This window comes from Polyodon spathula, chromosome 19 (assembly GCF_017654505.1).
Source record: "Polyodon spathula isolate WHYD16114869_AA chromosome 19, ASM1765450v1, whole genome shotgun sequence".
Classification (NCBI taxonomy): domain Eukaryota; kingdom Metazoa; phylum Chordata; class Actinopteri; order Acipenseriformes; family Polyodontidae; genus Polyodon; species Polyodon spathula.
In genome coordinates, this window is record NC_054552.1 from 31,367,971 (window position 1) to 31,387,929 (window position 19,959).

Here is a 19,959-nt window from a genome sequence, read left to right on the forward strand (position 1 = left end):
CATTCAAAACTGCAAAGGCATGCTTTTTTTTATCTTGCGTCTACAGCTAGTGCAGAGTTAGCGTCATGGTCAACGTGTACTCCAAAGCCTTTTCACAAGTCTGGAGGAACATCACAACTGAATTTATATACAAATGCTCTGCTGAGTCAAAGCTTTTGAGGTAGTCTTAAAATGTAATGATTCTGTGTTGATTAACAATTACATATGTCTTCGAAAGGTTAAAACTTCTAAACATTTGTCTTTTAAACAAACACACAAGCTAGACAAGAAAAGCTTGTTTTTTTCTAACACAATTTTACCTAAAAACATATGTTTTGTTTTAAATTAAGAACTGCAACAAATAACAGTACAAAATACAAAAGGTGAAACGTTGCTTAGTGATTGTACCACATATCCTGCAGGAGCAATGCTTCGTAAAGCAGTACCACAGAACCGGTGCTTGTATGAGTGAGCGGACAGCACAAGAGACAAGCGGTCTGTCAGTGTATCAATCCAAAGGCAAGTATAGCAGGAGTTTAGTACCTGCAAGGGAAGGGACTTGCTGCCATGACTGAGAGTTTAGTTAAAATAAGAAAACAAAGTCGGCAGCTCTAGTGAGCCTTAGTCTTAACCCCCATGAAGTGCCTCCCTTATTCTCAGTCACTATCCTCAAGTACCACAGCCCGAGCAGCACCCACTGCACTGATAGTGTTACACAGCAGAGAGCATTATAGCCATGAAACACAAGGCAGCTGTTAGACACAGGGAAACTACTGCCTCCATGAAACAGTTCCTTGCCTCCCGTTTTCATATGCGGGTGTGAACAGAAGCCTTAAAGGGGTGGCTGGAAAGTAGCAAGGTAAAGGGCATGGCATGGACAACAGCCTTTATATATGAGCAGATAATATATATATAGAAGTAGGGCTTCTGTTTTTATTCATTTTTTTGTTTATTTTTAACTTTTCAAGTTAGATATAAAAAATTTCAGGGCTTTTGCTTTTTGTTTACTGTATGAAAATACTGTTTTTGTTTAACTTTTTTTCTATCACAATATGTATAGCAACCTGACAGTACTTTGCACACTTTTTCAATTGTACCTTTGCTGTCTTCTACAATGAAATCGTTATGGTGACGGGCATATTCTGGGTTTTTTGTGTGTTTAGGCATTTTTTTTACATTTCGCGACAATTTAGAATTCTGTTTTTAAATTGCACGTGCGTGTAAATGGTCCCTCTTCAACTGGAATATAGCTTTCAACCTTGTGAGCGTGTTACAATCCACCAATAGAAATGTAAGGATTTGCTGCTGCTCAGCAATGCGAGATACAAATCAGGAAGGAGGGACATTGCCCAAATGCACTGCACAAAGTTTTTTAAATGTATTTTTCACATGGAAAGGGGTTGAATCAACGTGAATTGAGTAACCATTTCCAGTGTTTATTGGCTATACAGTTGTTGTGTTGTATCCGGGGGGGGGGATGCTTACAGTTTGTCCTTTCTGAAGCATGCACCCACAAGGACAGGGAGACACGGCACATGAAGGGCAGACTCCTGCTTATGGAGTGAGAGTTTTAAGTCAGGAGTTCTGTTCAGGCTCAGCCTGAAAGTTAAAATCAGGTTACACTAGAGAGGTTCAAGATTTTTAAAAAACGCATTTTCAGTTCTGTGGTTTCCACAGCAATCCATCCGGAAAGGCTGAAGGTAGTTTGGTCTAGATCCAGCCTGGATGAGGGGTGCCGGGCAGCTCTAGACAAGCCGCAGCCGGAAGGAGGAGATCTCCATGGGGTCCAGCTGGATCTGAGAGATGTTGGGGAGAGGTGTTCCCCCGTACATCAGCGACAGAGACATGGGCTGGACTGTGTGAACATCGAGACCATGGAACATCCCTGCCAAGGAAAGCTGTGCAGAGAGAACAGAAATCAATGCTGTGCTAAACAAACCAGTACAGCACACCCATGCTTTCTTCCTCGTTCAGTATTTTAAAAAAGTGCTGTGAGAATACATTTTTTTCTCTAAATAGTGATGTTTATAAAATCACTGCATTCACTACACAGTAGAACAATACATTTCATCCTAGGTGGTCTTGACCTACCTTGCCTTGTGTGGTGCTGCAGTTGAAGCTCAGGTTCCTGGCCTCCAGGCCGCAGTCAAAACCCTTCCGATGAAGAATAAGAGCAGCATCGAGAGAGGGGGTCAGTTCATCCTGCAAATATTACTCATATTAGAATAAGCAAATCTTGTGTTCAAGAACCCTCCCTACTGCCACTGTGTTTTTACATTAGCCTGTACCAGAGCTCCCCCACGTGGCCACTACCACTCACTGCTCCTCTCCTGGACACAGACTGAAGCACACCTTTTTCTGAATGCTGCGCAGGTTGAGCAGGTGGAAGTCACATGGCATGGTGCCCGAGAGAGGGCTGAAGGTCTGCAGGGGTGGCACGCCACGCTTCTTTGGCAACACTGGCAGGGCCAGAACTTTGTGGTTCAGGAACATGGAGGTCATGTGACTGAGCAGCGACGGGAAGCTGATCGGCTGGCTGTCGTGCACCTTGAAAAAAGGAAGAAGACAATCACCTGAAACCGTGTCAGTCTTGTCACCCTGGCAGGCTCTGCACTCTGCTCATTTCAAGAGACCCTTTCCCCTGCAGTAAACTCTCCACTCGTAAAAGGGTCTGCCGTAGTAAGGGCTATAGCTGTGTGGTACTTTCCTGAAGGGGCAGCTATGTTGTTGGCAAAACAAGGGTGTAATGAAAGTGTGACCACTGCGATCACACAGCCGCATAGACTCTGCTCTAACCACTGACACAGTATCTCCAGCTCCATTCTAATTACTAGTCTGCACTGCATCCCATTTCCTTAGTTCTGGTTGCTTAATCACACTACCTCCCAATCCCTTAGCTCCAAGAACTACCTACCATACTAGTGGCACAGTCTCCAGGTTGCTAGAGCCACATTATCTTCTTCAGATTTCCTAACAGTCCCTCATTTTAACCCAAACAGTGTGTGCAACTTGCAGGCATAAAGTTTAGCATAAAATCAGTGGGAAAATTACCAATAGCTTTCAGATCTCAAAGCATTGAAAACATCCACTTTCACAGCTACCACCAAACACACAAGACACCGACACACAGAGGTGCTAAGACTGGAACCATTTGCAGTTTGCTTAAACTGGCATCTACAACACTAGGTTACCTCTTGGGTGCTGGCTCCATAAATGCAGGAGATGAGAGAGTGAAAGATGGAGGTGATTTTGGAGAGAAAGCCAGCATGCTGAGTGGAGAGCAACAAGGGGAAAACGGGAGCGACAGAAAACAAAAAGGTAATTAATGAGCACGGGAAGAGAGGCGCGACACGTCACCCAGGAGCTTGTTTCACAGGAACATGCAGAAAACTCTCCTTGCAATAGAACCTTTAGCACAGATCTCCTATGGGATATAATCTGTGTGGCTCACACTTCACTATTTCAGTTAATACCTGCAGCAATTAGAGTGGTGATGTTATGAATTATTAGTGAAACAAAAACATGTAAGCAAATCTACTAACCCAACCAAACTTAAAATAAAAGGGGGTAACAAGGCAGCAACATTTCAGACTTCCTAAGTTTAGTATCTCACAGTCCCTTCAGAAAACATCCTGGAAGCTTCCTGCCCCCCACCCCAGGTACCTTGTTGGCAGTAGTCCTTTTCTCCAGCAGAATCCTGAAGTGGTTGGAGGTTCTCTTGTTGTCCTTGAGGCCCTGGCCCAGCCCACGGTTATCATCCTGCATGAGCCGTCGGTCCAGGATCACCTCCAGCTCGCCTGCAGAGAGGGACGGAAAGGGGTAGACAGGCTTTTATCATTTATTCAGTTTCAAACACTCGCCTTAACCTTCAATAATACCTTAAATGCCCTTTCTTAAAGTTTGTGGTTGGGGTAAAGTGAGGGTCAGAGGAAGAGGTAGGGTTTAGACAGACCCTCAGGTGGCACACAGATTAATTTCTCTCCTGGTTTATAATCCCCAGAGCTTGAGCAGTGTGCAGAGGGGTGGAAGAAGTGAGAGGCAGGGAGTGTGCAGACTCACCACTCTTCAGGCTGGCCACTCCCAGAGCCTGGGCAGTGTGCAGGGTGAGCCGGTGCTGGACATCCTGGATGTAAGCCATGGTTGGCATCGGGTAGAAGTTGGCCTGAAGAGGAAGTTTATGGAAGTATCTTCTGGGCTGAATCTGTAGGTTGGTAGAGCAACCGGGAAATTCAGGATAGGGGTATCAGTAAGAGCTCCTCAAGACACACAGACTCATACAGGTCAACTTGCTCAGAAAAAAAAAAAGAGATGCTTTCATAAATCTCTCACTAGATGAGAGGTATCAGAAGTTTATAGAGTATGAATACAATTCTCACCTCTCAGACCTCCTCACAGGCTTTTACTGCAGGGGTTTCCATGCATTGTTTATTCTTTACAAAGTGAGATCTTAGTACAAGTGGTAAACCAGCTTAGTATAGCAGCTAAAGACCACGTTGTCACCTGGAATCCGTTGAGATCGGTGAAGAGAACGCCCTCGCTCTGTATGTCTGTGACGAGGCGCATAGCCAGCTCCTTATTAGTCTGATCCCGGATATCAACAGTCGTAGTGACATCCAGAGAGAGGCCATCCACCCCTGAGAAACAACGAGAGGGAGGAAAGAATCACAGGCAGAGCAGACAGACACAGGGAGGGGTGGGGACAGCAAGAACAAGAGGGAGGAAAGAATCACAGGTGAGGAGAGAGGCAGACTGAGACGGAGAGAAAAAACAGAAAGCGTGACAAAAGTTTGCAACGTGCTTCGCGTGGGTACCTGGAAGGTTGTGGATGCGAACGGTCTGCTGGAAATGCTGATAGTAACATACAACCTCAGAGAAGAGAGGCCCCTCCACTACCCGCACCACCGGGGGCTCCATTGGGGCGTAGGGCTGTGAGAGAGGAGGAAGAGTTATTCATTATACACCACACACTGTTAAAGAGTGAAAGAGGATGGAACCGAGACAGCGTGATGGATGGAAAGGCAGATGAGTGATGCTGACCTTGGCTTGCCCATCAGGTAGGAAGAGGTAGGCGCCACTTTTGTCCTTGGCGGTCCGGGTCCCGTAGATTAGGAACTCGATCCTCAACTTCAGCTCCTGCTGGTCCTCCTTGCGCTTTATACTCTGAGGGGGTAGAAACACAGCGTCAGGTATCACCCTGTCAGAGCCCCACATGACAAGACTATTATCCTGGTGAGACTTTATTATCCTTCAAATACCTGCTAACCAAGCACCCAAACTTAAATGAAAATACTCCAATCAAGCTGGAAATAACAATGGACAGAGAATTTTCAACCGACTAACTGAAGTTACTTCTCCCCTCATGACAGTTATTTAGAACCGGGATAACCTTGAGCATGCCGGTGGTCCCAGAGAACCACAGCTGCAGGTTCTGGCTCTGTATGAAGAAGTCCTGCTGGTCCGAGTCATGGATTCTCAGCGGAAGCGGGTCAAGTCGCCTCTGGGCCAGGTTCTGACCATGCAGTCGCAGAAGCGAGTCCGAAAACAGAGTCAGCGAGGAGTCGAATGAGTCGTACAGCTGAAACACAGCCAGGCCCAGAGCAGGGAGTCGGGCTGGGAAAGAGGCCTGAGTGGAGGGAAGAGAGGCAGATACTGAGACGAGGTCACACAAACATTATAGGTATATTTATTGATAGTCACAGTTTGGAGGGAAGAAAATTATTGAACTTTATTTAACAATATTCAAATGAATCCCTTGCAGCCCTGAAACACAACAACTCCACTGAGCTTCCTTTACCCACCAGATACCCCTCTTTGCTCATCTCGGCAGAAGAGCTCCACTGGGCACTCAGCTGGACTGGAATCGTCTGCCCATCCTCTGTCAGGACCCGAACCCGCGCCGAGCTCACCAGAACCGTGACTAGGCAAACCCGCTCCTGCTCAACAGGGTTGAATACAACCAAATACCTGAGATATGAAAGAGTGAGTGTGAGAGAGAGAGAGAGAGAGAGAGAGAGAGAGAGAGAGAGAGAGAGAGAGATTAACAAAGAGTACAGCAAACTGTGATTCCTGGGCACGTATCTCAGCAAATACCTAGTCACCATGCTGTGCAGCAGGAACTGAAAACATCCCTTTAAAGACATTACAGACAGTATCAAAATGAAAGAATGAAGAGATTATTGATAGCTACTGTCTATGTTGTCCAATGATAAGTAAAATGAACCAGAAACCAAAGCTGGGTCTGGGGGGTGAAGTCAGGGTGTAGGAGGGGCTATACCTGGGGGTGGAGTCCAGTTCAATCAGCACTCTCTCCGGCAGGGACTCTTGTGAAGCACGCCTTTCATCCTGAGGAAAGACAAACACGAGAGACAATGTTGCAGAGTGCCCTGTTCACTGTGAGACACACCACGGTACAAGCATACAGCCCACTTCAGATTCCTGGAAGTAAAAATAGATTTGGGGGATTTGTTTAAAAATAAAACACATTCAAGTTCAAGTACAAAGGCATTTTCATACCGGTTCAAGGAAAGGCTCTGTGTGGTAGTATCGATATGTGTCCTTGTTCCTCAGGATAAGGAAGTGGGCAGCATTCATGATCACGATCTTCAGAGCTACAAGGGAGCGCAGCAACCTGGGGAGGGGAAAAAGCTGTCAGTATAATTTAGCAAAAAAAACTGTGTTGCAACATACTGCGACCTCCTTACTCCACTTCCTGACAAGGTTACCCCTACCTGAACCCGAAGTCGATGACAACGGCCTCCTTGGCAGTGCCAGTGATGGCGTCGTGGTGCTGGAAGATCCCCACATTGCGCCGGGCATCAGTGAGCAGAGAGTAATCAGTCACTGGGTAGCGGCCCCCCATGCCTACCCGTCGAGACTGAGCCACAGCAAGGCTGTACAGGATCTCAGCCCCCCTGGAGGAAAAAAACACAACAACTTCAGCACAGGGGACATTTTCACTGGAATCACTGCCTTTGAAAAAACATCTGCAATTGCATTACAAACCCAATAGGTGCCACTGTGCATCTAAAATGTCCAAGCAAAGTGCCAAATGTGTACAATGTATGATGTGCCTCTAATGTAAAAACAGCTAAATAAGGTCAGGAAACAACCAAGGACTATTCAGAGGATTCCTACTCTAAAACACACCTGATAACTTTACATTCTAATTAAAAGCATGGGAGCTTGTTTTTCCACTACAGTGTAAAAACACTGCCCAGGGAACTGTGCGATATACAAAAGTGAATGCAGGTAGAAACAGTGGGGAACGACAGCCCTGCCTGAGGTGGGACTCCAGCACGCGGTCCAGGTTCTTGTAGAAGGGTCGGGAGGTGAAGTAGCCGCTCCAGTAGTGATCCTCCCGATCCGCGTACACAAAGAAGTCCCCGCTCAGCACGGGGTAGGCAGGAGGCCTCGAACCCTGGGCCACACCATTCTGCTTGTAGACCGCATCAAAATAGTCAGAGAGAGTTCCGAACTGGGCCTGCAATGGGACCCAGAGAATCTCAGGGTTAAAACAAAGATTCTGCCAGGAGTCATTTGCACACCTCACAAACAAATCCACAAACACCCACTAACATTCCTATACACATGTACACACACACTTACATACTCAAAGAACAATAAAGGATATAGTGCCTTTGACATTCACCCCAAGAGGCATTTATTATATGCGTTATATTCTATAATAAACCAGTACAGTACTGGAGAAAGGGTTTAAATCGTATGAGAATAACATTACACAAGCAGATAAACAAAACTAGAAACACGGTTGGAAAACGCCGCAACTTAGCACCATGTATGAAGCATGCCTTTAAATGTCAAACTGGAACCTTCTGAAATGAGACCAGCTGACCCCCAGCTCTCACCTGCACGTGCATCTCTGGGTGGGAGTTCATGTAATCAAAGAGTCTCTGATAGTTCAAGTACTGTTGGTCCCACTCCTGTGATTTATCATATCGGAAATCATCTCCCAGTGGAACCAGCACCACCTTGCTGCGGAACAGCTTGGATTTCTTCCGATACTGATCCAGGAGCAGGTTTGCTCTGTCGAGATGGAGGGAGAGCATCATTAGGAGGAGAGACAGAAAGATTAAATCAAACCACAACAGTCTAGTCATTCAAGAGGCTTAAGGGCAGTTTTCAAAACCAAATTGTTTCCCGGTGCAGTCAAGAGACCCACAGCTTGGAAAGCGTCACGTGCACCTCAGTGATGTGCAACACATCCTCTACCTACAGCCTGCTTTCTGCACAGTGACATCTTTCTTAACCAATTCCTGGCCCAGATGTTCTGACGCGTCACGTGTCCCACAGAAATCATGAATTCTAGAACCACACTCCTATCAGTTTGAGGACCACACGTCCAGATGAGAACAGGGCCTTCAGGTGGGCAGACAGGATTCCAGAACAACAGCGTCTCCAGATTCAGTCCTCACCTCTCAGCTACGTTGCTCTCAGTGATGGTGTGTGGAGGAACCTTCCAGGGACAGTTCACTCTCCCACCTGGCAACCTCTTGAAATCGAACTGGCAGCAGACCTTGGGGTCGGGACCGCAGGTGTGGGGCACGTCGTAGCTGTAGAACGGCATCATGTGGCAGAAAATGTCCGTACTGGAGTCTGTGTCTGGAGCATCAGAAAGGGGGAGAGGAATTAATATCAGGGGAGTTCATTGATGGACTCAGTCAGAAATTGAAATTGCTCGAGTTGTAATAAAATAATCAAGTCCTTTTTTATCATGATTTATAACCCCATGCTCTTTTGCATGATTATTTCGTTATATTTTTGTATTGCAGTTAGCAGTTAGTTATTTACCCTTGGACACCTACCACAATTTTTGTTATATAAAAGATTCAGTAGGTCTCTGCTAAAAGTATAAATTCCCCAAATGATGGCTTCCAATTGTCATTTGAAACCAGCTAGGAATGGGCTCTATGTGTTTTGTGCTGCAAGATTACCCCAGGCCTGCCTCCACATGAACTCCAGGCTGCGTGTGGCTGAGAAGTGCTTCTTGATGGAATAGTGCACCCTCTGGATCAGCATGCTGGTCAGGTTGGCCTTCTTCAGCAGGTAGGCCATGGTGGGGCTGTGTCCAAATGGGTCGACAGCCCAGCCTGACCGTGGGGTCACTCCTACAGCACATAACAGAGGGTCACATAACACATCCAATACATTATAGATGAAGGCATTAAAGCACTATACTCTAAAGCTTTATAAAAGATCTAGACAAGAACAAGTTGTTATGAAAGACCAACTTAGAAGCATAGGTGGTTTGTTATTTTTGATGTTTTTAGTTACAATTCAGACCTTGTTTTTAGGCACTATTGTTTATTCTGGTATAATATTCTGGTATGCAATCACCTGTTCCACGCAGCCTATGTAAATAACAATGTTATTGTGTCTTATCAGCTAAACATTTTTAATACCACCAATATAAGAAATGAAACTCTCCCCCATAGTTACCGATATTCTTTTTCAGCCACTGATGCCCCTCAATGAGCTGGTCAAGCATGGCGAAATAGTGGACATTGGCTTCATCGGCCATCACCCAACCACCTGTCACTATCTCTAGCTGACCACTCAGAATCAGCCTGCAAAAGACACAGAACCATCAAAACACCTGAAAGGAGTGACTTTTGTGTATCTGCCTATTGGACTGTTACACTATATCTTGCCTGTTCTAGGCCATTATCTGTTGCACCACATAGTCTTGTATCAATGGGTCATTTTAAGATAATTATTCTGCCCGAAAGTATCTTAATTAGACTTTAAATAAATGTACAGTTTTCTGCATGTATGAACTTTCCCCTATGTGCTACCTTTGCCAGGTATTCTATATCTGTATACAGATCCCACCTTGCTGTACACTCTTCTATACCTGTCCAGGTAAGTGCTTACTTCCTCATGGCCTCCCGTTTCTGTGAATCCACACTTTCCCACCACCTGGCAAAGAAGGAAATCTCAGACCAGATGAACTTGCGACGCGGGTCCTCCTTGAGCTTCACCAGCATGCTGTTGAAGATGTGTTGAGTCTGGTCCGAGTAATACTTCTCAAACGTCTTGATCCACCCTACCAAGCAGCAGACAGCAGGGCTCTGAGTGGGTTTACAGCAGACAGCAGTGCTTCTCCCGTCCACTGGGTTTGGACGGGGAGTGCGTTCCAGGTCTTTGTTTCAACCAAGATCTCGATATTTATTTTAAATCTGTGTGATGCTTTCTACTTGTCTCCAAGCCTCCAAGGTTCATGATAAGTACATGATGTAACTTGTAACCTAGCTGTAACAAAAACCTGGTCTGCTTGTGGTCCCCAAGGACCAGCGATGAGAAGCACTGGTTTTCAAAACATCACACCTCAAAATACTTTTCCATACGGAGGGTAGAGTTCAGGACCGAGCCCAGCATGACTGGATCAGATTTCAGTAAGTCATAACGGCTCTTCCATTGGGTCCTGCACTCTGTGGTTCTTCCGTATCACAAAGGTATACAGAGTACTATCAGCTCAAACATGAGCTTTGCTTGTGTTAAAGGGCAATTGAGAGCAGTATTTTTGTAAAAGCTGGGCTGGGTCCACAGCAGATGTTTAAGCAATCTATTCCAGATGGAAAAGTATACAAAATTAAAGTAAACTCATTGAATTGCCTTCAGGGTTAGCTCCCCGAATAACATAGTGGTGAGCAGGTTTCAAGATAAGAGGGATCGACATTTGTGTCCTTACAGATAAAGGTACCTTTGGGGAATAAACAAGCCTGACTATATACTGCTCTCTGCAGAGTGCACAAAAGGCTAAATTATGAGAGAATGTAATAAGCAGGTTTCAAGAAGCTTGCGTCCTCACAGATAAAACTACACTGGGGAATAAAAAGATGTGACTACTGTCTGCTTTCTATAAAGAAAAGGCTCAGATATGGAAAAATGTAGCAAATATACAAAGAAATGAAAATGATTGGAAACTGATCCATGCTCTCGCATCACCCATCCTCCTAAGAGCGTTTAAATTCTAGCGCCACCCACCAGGGTCATTGTGAGAGTGCGGCACCACAAACACCTGCAGCGGCTCAGCATCCCACTCGTTTGCGTCATACAAGATTTCAAAGCCCTGCTTCCAAACACCGCCGTCCACATTGTCGAAGTTCAGCACAGAATGCACATCCAGCATCTGGGAGCAACAAAGAGACAATGTTTTGCATTACAAAAAAACCCATCGGTGGGCTAAAGACTCTTAACAGAGCACAAGGAATGATGAATAATGCACTGCACTAAACATTGTTTTTGAAGCCCGTCAAACCTCTAAACAGAGGAATCTGTTGGTGCAGGCTGATGAGACTGGCCGCAACCTAAGGGATTTTATTTTCCTAACAATTAAATCAACAAACGTTGCCATTGTTCATGGAGGAGTGCTTGATTGCCAGGCCTCAGAAAAACAGACAGCTTTTTATTTATTTCTATTCTGTTTCATAAGGGTCATAAAAGTGCCTGCATCAGCTGCAGCCCACACCTTCCCCAGAGCACAGCCTCAGCCTCCGCTCTCTCTCGCTCTCTCTCTCTCTCTCTCTCACCTGCATGTCGGTTTTCTGCCGGTGGCTCCCGAGGGCAAACTGGCAGTCCTGGGGAGAGATGGAGAGAAAAGTTGGCTGCCCATCGAAGGGGAAGTTCCAGGAGCCGTTGGGGTTGCGGAAGGGCAGCTGGGCGCCAGGTAACCCTCCTCCGTTCTCAGTTAGCTCCAGCACCGAGTCCTTGATGTGGCTGATGATCTGGTGGTTCTCTTCCAGGAGCTGCTCCAGCTGCTCAATGCGGTTCTGCAACACCGAGATCTGGCTCTGAAACCACACAGTCAAAACCACAGCTCCCGTTTCACCAGGCTGTATTCACCTACAATGCAATATTTAACCAGGACCCATCTCAAAACTAATTCAATTGTCTTTTGAGCTGTAGCGTGATCAATGGAGGCACTAAATGAATCCATGAAATCATTAGATACACCTCTACATTCATTCGTACCATTGTAAAAACTAGAAAATGAATTTTACATCATTGATCATGTGCTGTTTGAATCCAAATAACTAAAAGGATTGCCACCCAGCCCGCAATGTATTTTGACTTTGAAATTTAGTTCTAAAAAGGGTATCACTTTCCACTGCCTGCAACATCTGCTGCTGAAATCAGACTCCCTGTTGGTGCCAGTCAACACATCTTGCCAATATTCTACACCAATGTGACTCAGAACAGCATACGTTGAGTACTTCAGGTACAGTGGTCTCCATGTATAGGACTCCTAAGAGAACACTTTGCCTAAGAGAACACCCTTGTGGTGAAACTGATTTTTCCCATCGTAAATGCTCCACCTAAAAGAACACCTTTTTGGCACCGCTAGCTATTCGTTCACAACTGATACAGTACTGTTTTGTAGCCTGATAACTCAAACTTGAAACCGTTGTTTCTCTTCCAACAAAAAGCTGGAAATTGCACGTGCGTCATGACAAGTAATAGATATTGACTTATTTATTTATCACATATTGTATCTAGTAGGGTGTTCTCTTAGCCCGAGACGACTGTATGTGTCTTTTGTAAAAAAAAATAAATAAATAAATAAAAAAGTATTCTTTAATTTATGTATACAAAGATATTACATATTAACCACAACAGTATTTTTGTACAGTTTAAATGTTACGTTTCATAAAAGCAAAAGTAAGCATTCTTCGAATTATTCCGCTCCCTTCCCCCAAGACCCCCTGTCAGACTCGCAGACTCTCTTACCCTGGGGAAATTGCCAGCGTTCTGCCTGTGGGTCGGGTCATGCTGGACTCGATCCAGCATCAGATAGAGGGAGAACACTGCCACACAGAAGACAGCTCCACCACAAACAGTCACCTGCTTCCTCAGCTTCATTCTGCGAGAGTCTGAACTGAGCAGCTGGAAAAAAAGGCAGGCTGGTGTTGCCAGGGAGATGGCTTTGTCCTTGATGGCTGTGACGAGAAGTTTCACAAAGATACAGAGCCTTGATAATTACAGTCTATTCAGTCGAGAATATTGACAAGTTCACTGACCGTCACAGAAAATGTCTCTCCAAAAGGAAAATGAAAAAAAGCTGCAAATCAGATGGAATTGTCCGATTACAGAAGTTTTGTAAGCAAAAAAAGATTTTTGCAGGCCTTTGCTAAACCAGCTATGACTCACAATGTTTGTAATCCTTAAAGTCCACAGCTCCCAGTGGCTGCTTTGCCTTCCGAGGCTGAGCTCCCACACAAACGAGCGGAAAAGCTTTTGGCTCAGTCAGCCTTCACTTAATCCAGGGATCCCAGGCAAAAGATCTGTGCCGCTTTTACAGAAACATACATGTAGAAATGAAGATTTAAAATATAACTATTAAAAAAGGGCCTGTCACACCGTTGTCAAACAAGGGCAAGAGGCTCAGTCCACAGGGAGAGATAAGTTTACAAGTGCGTACGTGTGTCTGGTTAATCCCAATTTACAGAGATGTAGCTGCAGTGAGGGTATTTATATCCACAAACCTGGACCTGTCCCAGATAGAATACAGCACTAAAGATGAGAAAGGAATACGACAGGATAGTAAGAGAGGAGGGGAGGGTGCTTGAGAAAGGTAGCGCTATTAAACACAGCCAGCTATGACCTGGATTATGGTGCCATTCTCTGCCAAGGAAAGACAGCAGAAAACTACTGGGCTTGATAGTGATCCGAGGAATAACCCACTCAATCTGCTTGACAAATGTGTCACATGCCTGCCTGCAGCCTATAATAGAGCTCCTACCCTTGGTCCTGCTCCCGCCATCAGACCAAGAGCTAACCCTTCTGCCAATCCTGACTGACCCTGCTGCCTGTGCCACTGTTACTTGGGCTTTCCTTCCACGTCCAGCGCATCAAGAGCGGAAATCAACATTAAGCCACCACATCTCTCAACAGATGGTCCCTGTAATTCCAAGCTTCAAGGTCCTGGGTTCATGCTTCCTTGCGTTGTGGATCCGTGTCCTGGAAATCAAAAACACAACTGATGTGCAACCCTTAATGTTTACAATGAAACGCATGCTACTGTTCAAATATTTGTTGTTACACTAAAAACTATGGGCTTTGCACCAACTCACATTGCTGAATAAATGATTTATCCCTAAAACATTTACACTACTCAGGTTTCTTAGACTTGAAGTTAAAACGGAATTGCCCCGATTTCACTACAGGATTTTCAAATAAACTACTTTTCTTTGCCATCGCTCTATTTGATATTACAGTATTGTCTTATTATTTATCTTTTTTTTTAAAAAGTCTAGTCTCCGTGGAGACGGCAAGCTGCTCAGCCATTCACCTCACTCCCAGGAGGAGAGAAGCCTCGGTATTTAAACGAGTCACACACACACACTACACTTACAAAAAAACTCCTTTCAATGTGAAGGATCAGAGCTGGGTGCTACCTGGCGGTCCTGCCAAGGGCACTTTCCTACAGAGTGCACTGACTGAATTACACTAGAACGTGTTATCAACACAATATTACATATACAATAACGCCTTATCTCCATTCTATTATTGCTTTATTGCTTAACTGTGTTTGATTTATTTATATAGCGACGAGGTCACTTGCACCTTGATCACTCGGGTCACCATGGCTCTGTTATCGTTTAGACATATTTGAGATCTCCCGGCAAATACGTTTATTCGGGTCCTCTGACCACCTGACTTCAAAATTATGCTCGACAGGCTCGTGTAAGGTTTTTTTTTATTTTTTTTTTATCGATTTTACATTAGATGCTGTTGACTCGTACTGTTTCGATTAGTTTTACCTTTAATGAGTGTAGCTGGTTTCTTCTGCTCTCTCTTAACAATACAGCCGCCTTGTCCTAATTTCAGTTTTCTTGCCCTTTACATGTGCACGAACAGTCAATACTCCTGTGTGTATTTATAACACTGTCCGTTTCGTTTCTACACCACAAAATAAGCTTGGTGTTCAATCGCTCTGTTAATAATATCGCTTCTCCTGGTGTTTAGGACGTGTGCGTACAACAATGCTCCTGTCCGCTATTTTTTTATATATTTCAAATTCTCTTCCCAGTCACTGCGAGTCTTCCCGTTAAACGGAATTATGGAGACTCGGTAATCCGCTTCTCCGTTAACACACAGAGGATAGCACTGTTTTGCTATGACTGTAACCCACTTCTCAGTTCCCTTCTTCTTTATGTTTATTTTGAAGCATTGCACTCAGACCATTCATACTACTTATGGTGGAGAGAAAAAAGAGGTTATTTTAAGCAGCTCCTCACTTCTCTGTGCGCCTCCGGAACCTTCCATCCTCCCGTATACACACCGCAGGGTCTTATGGGATACCGTGTGTGAGGGGGTGTGAGGGGGGGTGAGGGGGGATAGTGCGGGGCAAACAGGCGGGTTTGCTTGTGTTTTTACAGTTCCTGAAATGGCAATGTGTTTATGTATGTATGTGTACATTTTAATGTTTAATGTGGACTGCATCTATGAAAAGTGGTGTTGGGAAAGCAGTTCCGCTGTTTTGGTCCCTGCAGGGGTAATAACTGAGGCTTTACAATCCATTTCTTTCCATATCTTGTATTATTATTACCTTCTTTATTCCTCCTTTTACGATTGGGATGAAGCTTGCTGTTGAAAATATTGAGTGCATCACAAGGGGGATGAGTGCACACTGGGACGAGTGCACACTGGAATATTTGTAAGCAATAGCAACTTTATCATGTTCCTGTGGAGTAAACCCACAGCAGCTTTTAAACTTCAACACACCTGTAATAAAATACCAAGATTTTGGAGGTTGTGAAAATGTTCCTGATGAAAAACTAAATTAATATTTAACCCTTGATTGGTACTATTTTTTTTAAACGGCAGACGGTGAATCCAGTTAATAACTATGGCGAGTAAATCACATACATGGACAATACTTTTTAAAATGTATATATTTCTTCAGCCCACAGTGGGGACTGAGTCCCTGTAGACCCATTAAGCATCTGTTTGAATCATTGCAGGAGCCAGTGAGTCTGCCTGGGCAGAGCAAGGCAAGGCGGGGGTGCTCCCCAAGGAAAGTCCCCAGCAGTGATCAGGTGTGTCCTACTGCTTCCAAAGCAGATGTGATCAGAAGAGGAAGCACTAACTAGTGCAGGTAAGGCTTTCTTCTTCATCTCTCTTCGTTTTATAAAGGCTTGCTTTTTAAAAACCCTTTCCTCTGATGCATCTGCACTTTGTACATTTTTCAGAAAAGCTCAAACAAAACCAAACAAAATAACAGGCAAATAACAGGATGTGTTTCCTGGGAAAATTTGCTCACCCCGAATTTAAAATGATGTTTTCTGAAAACGGGAATGTTTGTGGGTTAACAAGTTTGTCCACGACATCTTTTTTTGTATTTTCTAGAAAATTGTTTTTGATGGAAATATAAAAGCAAAATGAACCCTTTCTTACATAGCGACCTCATATTGGGACGTAAAAAACAAACCTCTCTCCTAGTCTTTATAGAGGGACAAATGCACGGTAGCCTCATATGAGGCTAGGAGATAGTGTGTTATGGATTTTTGGTTTAAAATTGTATTTAAAAATATATTCATTATGCATCCAAAACAACTTCAGATGGGGTTTTTTTCAGCTGTTTTCAATATTTCATGCACAGAAAGGTTATGAGAATCTGAAAATGTGAGAGATGAGCCTTTTCTCTGTTGTACTTTTGATACCCATTGCAACTCAGGATGTATGCAGATCTTACCTGCATACATCTGTACTTGTTCGATTGCTGTTGATATCTGACACTGCTGTAACAGGCATGTGTGAAGCTTCCTACCTGGACCCCAATTATAAGATTATTATGAGCTGTTATTAAATCTTTTTTTAAATTTTCCTAGTTGTCTAGTCGTACTAGTAAACTGGATATGCTGCTGGAATTTTTTCCCAACACAGCTGGACAGGGACCTTTCACCTGGAACCCCAATCCTCAGCAGCCTCCTGCACACCCCGGCTGTGCTTCTTGCTCCTGGCAGTGGGAAGCGTGTGTTACTGGAGGACAGGGTGTGCTGCCGCCATTCCTCCTTGCATTCTGTAGAGAAACAGGGCGTGTGCCTTGGTCATGACTGGATTACCTTGGGCAATCCCCTTCCTAAAAATAATAATCCTCATTTTTTAATTTGTATTCACACTTTCAAATAACATATTCTGTAAATGCACAATTGTTAAATACCAGATTATTTAAAAGCATGTAAACTGCCTTTAGATCACTTCAAATTCGCCTCTTTTTGACCTGTTCCTTCTAACAGTTTCTTTCCCTTTACTTCCCCCAATTCTGTATGAATCGTGTGAACCCCAGATCCCCCCCCCCGTGTGTTCCAGCCAGCTCAGGTATGTTGTGTGACGGGTACTATGATCTCCAGGATTTCCATCACTCAGGGTTCTACTGCCCCCGCCTCTCTGACCCCCCCGAGCACTCCTACTGCTGTCGCCAAGGAATCCTCTACCTCAAGTACTGCTGCAACCAATCAGAGTTCCAGGATGTCATGAATGTCAACCTATCAGAGAGCAGCACCTCCCAGCTCGTTCACAGGTCAGTGCTGAAAGTGGACCCCGGTCTTTGAAACCAGGCCATCCTCAAATCCAATATTGTCGGCAAACGTGGGAGCTTAAGCAAGCAAAACCTAGAAGACATCCAGTCTAAAGATCTGTGCTGCAGCATCAGCTATTCTAGTGTGCATCATGTGGAAAGCGTGGCTGGGATGAGGTACAATAGAAGTGGTCAACCTTGATCTCATGAACAGACAATAGTCTCATTGTTTAAACCTGATATGGTTTCTGAGCTAACACAAATACTCAGTATTTTATTTGGCAGGTGTATGGGTGACTGCACCAACAGCTGTTAGACATGTGTCCCAAATGTATGCACTTTCAGCATAAGGGAAAAAACATTATAGTAAATAATGCATTCATGTATAAAGAGAGGAAATGTTTGAACTGACATCATGGATCACTGTGACTCCTCTCCCCACCCCACCCCTGTTTTTCTCTGCAGCCAGCCTCTCACCCTCCTGGCGGTGGGGTTCTATATAGTTCTGGTTCTGACCCTGATGATAGTGGACTTTCTCTGGTTCTGCCGCATGCGTGACCTCACTGTGCTGGCTGCTCTCAGGAAGTACTTGACCTGCCCCCGCTGGATAAACAGCATCCTGCGCCCCAACAGACAGCCCACGCACTACCATAGCAACAGGAACCTAGCTCCACATAGGAATCAGCAGAGCGCTCCTCCTCGTCTCCCTGGCGACTGGAACAACAGATCAGCAAGTAGGAGTTGCCATGGTGACCAGAGCACAGAGTTCACACATCTGGACCCAGAAGTGAACAGTGATTGGACAGAAGATGACATGGGGTGGTCTGATGACTGAATAGCTTTAACGGCTGCCGACGACTGACTGGACCTCTAATAATCAGTATGGAAATAATTATTTTTCATTTATTCAAAGTTGTAGTTTCAACATATAAAAATATATATATCATATATATTATATATATATATATATATATATATATATATATATATATATATATATAAATCCTTATGACATGTTATTATGTATACATCTAGAAATGATGTGATAATTAAAGATGCATACCTTATTCATTTATATTTAATAATTCCCCTTCCTCATAAATACTATTATAAAGCAATAAGTTTATTGTTGTGTGCAAGGGGTAAAATGCATACATCAGCAAAAATAAGCAATTCATTCTGAATACATTTAAACCACAACCCAACACACAGATATACATTTCATCTTGCTCACAGGACGTGTTTCCTTTTCTCTTTGAGTACAGGCCCTTGCAGTTTGTCAAACTAATCCCTATTCTAAAACAATATGAAATCATAGTACAGTAATAACATCTGAGCTGCCCTGTATCACCACCCAAGCAATTCTAGAACCCCTGTAAAACCACTCAAGCAATTCTAGAACCCCTGTATTACCACCCAAGCAATTTTAGAACCCCTGTAAAACCATCCAAGCAATCTAGAACCCCTGTAAAACCACCCAAGCAATTCTAGAACCCCTGTATCACCACCCAAGCAATTCTAGAACCCCTGTATCACCACCCAAGCAATTCTAGAACCCCTGTATTACCACCCAAGCAATTCTAGAACCACTGCTATCCCAAGATCCTCAAACTACAGGAACCCTGTCTGTAGTTCTACTAAGAATACTCAAAAATTGTTGTTTTAAAGCAAATATCTAACATGAAAAGTGAACAGTTTTTATTCCATAATATTACTATTGAAACTATTAATACTGTACTGGCAATCTAAACATCAGGATCAGAAAACTGACAAGTTCCACAGAACAAGCTGCATATTGATATATTTTAACAGAGCTAGTCTCTATTTTACTACTTTGGACATGCTTGTGTTGTTGTTTTTCCTTGCAGGTTTTCAGTTTTGTTTTAAACCTGGCCAAAACTAAAACAAATGATCCGGTATATCCTTGTGTCAGATCATTTTAAAATTCATTTATGTAAGTCTTATATTCCCCAGTATATTGTGTACTCTCTGATGGTTTATTCACTCTGTGTGTAAAATCTTGTTTTGCAAGACTGGTAATAAATGATTCCACATGTAATGTTATAACTTGCAAAGCAATTCAATCTAGCCTCATAAATAGAGCTACACACTAATAGTGTAGTGCAGTGCTTCATAGCTTCCCAGGGTTTTTAAAAGCAATCCATGGGCAGGATACTATGGGCTGCATAAAACTGAGGAATGCTTTTGTTGTTTGAATAAAATACACTTTGACATTCATAACACCTACAAGCCTACGACCTTCTGGAGCAGTTTCATGCATCAAAATCTGGGTCTCTAAGCAGATCTGCACACAGAGACTGATGTTTTGGAATGATTTATTTCTAAAAACAGCACTTTTGCTCCGCTGCATTATCTCGGTGCCCTGTCTTTTTTGGTGAGGGAACGCAAGGATGGGGCGGGGCTGTTCCCTAACGTCATCA

General features: G+C 44.0%; 2 protein-coding genes across 4 annotated transcripts; one reads left to right on the plus strand and one right to left on the minus strand.

Annotated features, from left to right (window-relative positions):
* Nucleotides 1-6: 6 nt before the first annotated feature.
* LOC121294610 (alpha-mannosidase 2x-like) lies at nt 7-15,271 on the minus strand. 3 transcript variants are annotated; one of them, XM_041218496.1, is made up of 23 exons: nt 15,237-15,271; nt 12,727-13,956; nt 11,529-11,789; nt 10,984-11,128; nt 9,871-10,042; nt 9,436-9,563; nt 8,931-9,104; nt 8,412-8,598; nt 7,845-8,022; nt 7,257-7,459; nt 6,708-6,890; nt 6,493-6,607; nt 6,254-6,321; nt 5,778-5,943; nt 5,366-5,602; nt 5,017-5,139; nt 4,791-4,905; nt 4,480-4,613; nt 4,039-4,180; nt 3,643-3,776; nt 2,332-2,526; nt 2,071-2,181; nt 7-1,877 (listed from the first exon to the last, which is right to left on the minus strand). In XM_041218496.1, the coding sequence occupies exons 2-23, from the start codon at nt 12,856-12,858 to the stop codon at nt 1,725-1,727; spliced, it is 3,456 nt and encodes a 1,151-aa protein (XP_041074430.1). In that variant the 5' UTR covers nt 12,859-13,956; nt 15,237-15,271; the 3' UTR covers nt 7-1,724. The 3 variants fall into 3 exon arrangements, with proteins under 3 accessions (XP_041074430.1, XP_041074431.1, XP_041074429.1); XM_041218497.1 differs by having other exon boundaries at nt 11,529-11,768; nt 14,760-15,262; XM_041218495.1 differs by having other exon boundaries at nt 14,760-15,262.
* A 697-nt stretch (nt 15,272-15,968) lies between these two features.
* Nucleotides 15,969-18,353, plus strand: LOC121294553 (protein shisa-like-1a). Its single transcript, XM_041218340.1, has 3 exons — nt 15,969-16,096; nt 17,288-17,521; nt 17,984-18,353. Exons 2-3 carry the CDS (start codon nt 17,322-17,324, stop codon nt 18,351-18,353), a joined length of 570 nt encoding a protein of 189 aa, XP_041074274.1. The 5' UTR covers nt 15,969-16,096; nt 17,288-17,321.
* The last annotated feature ends 1,606 nt before the right edge of the window (nt 18,354-19,959 follow it).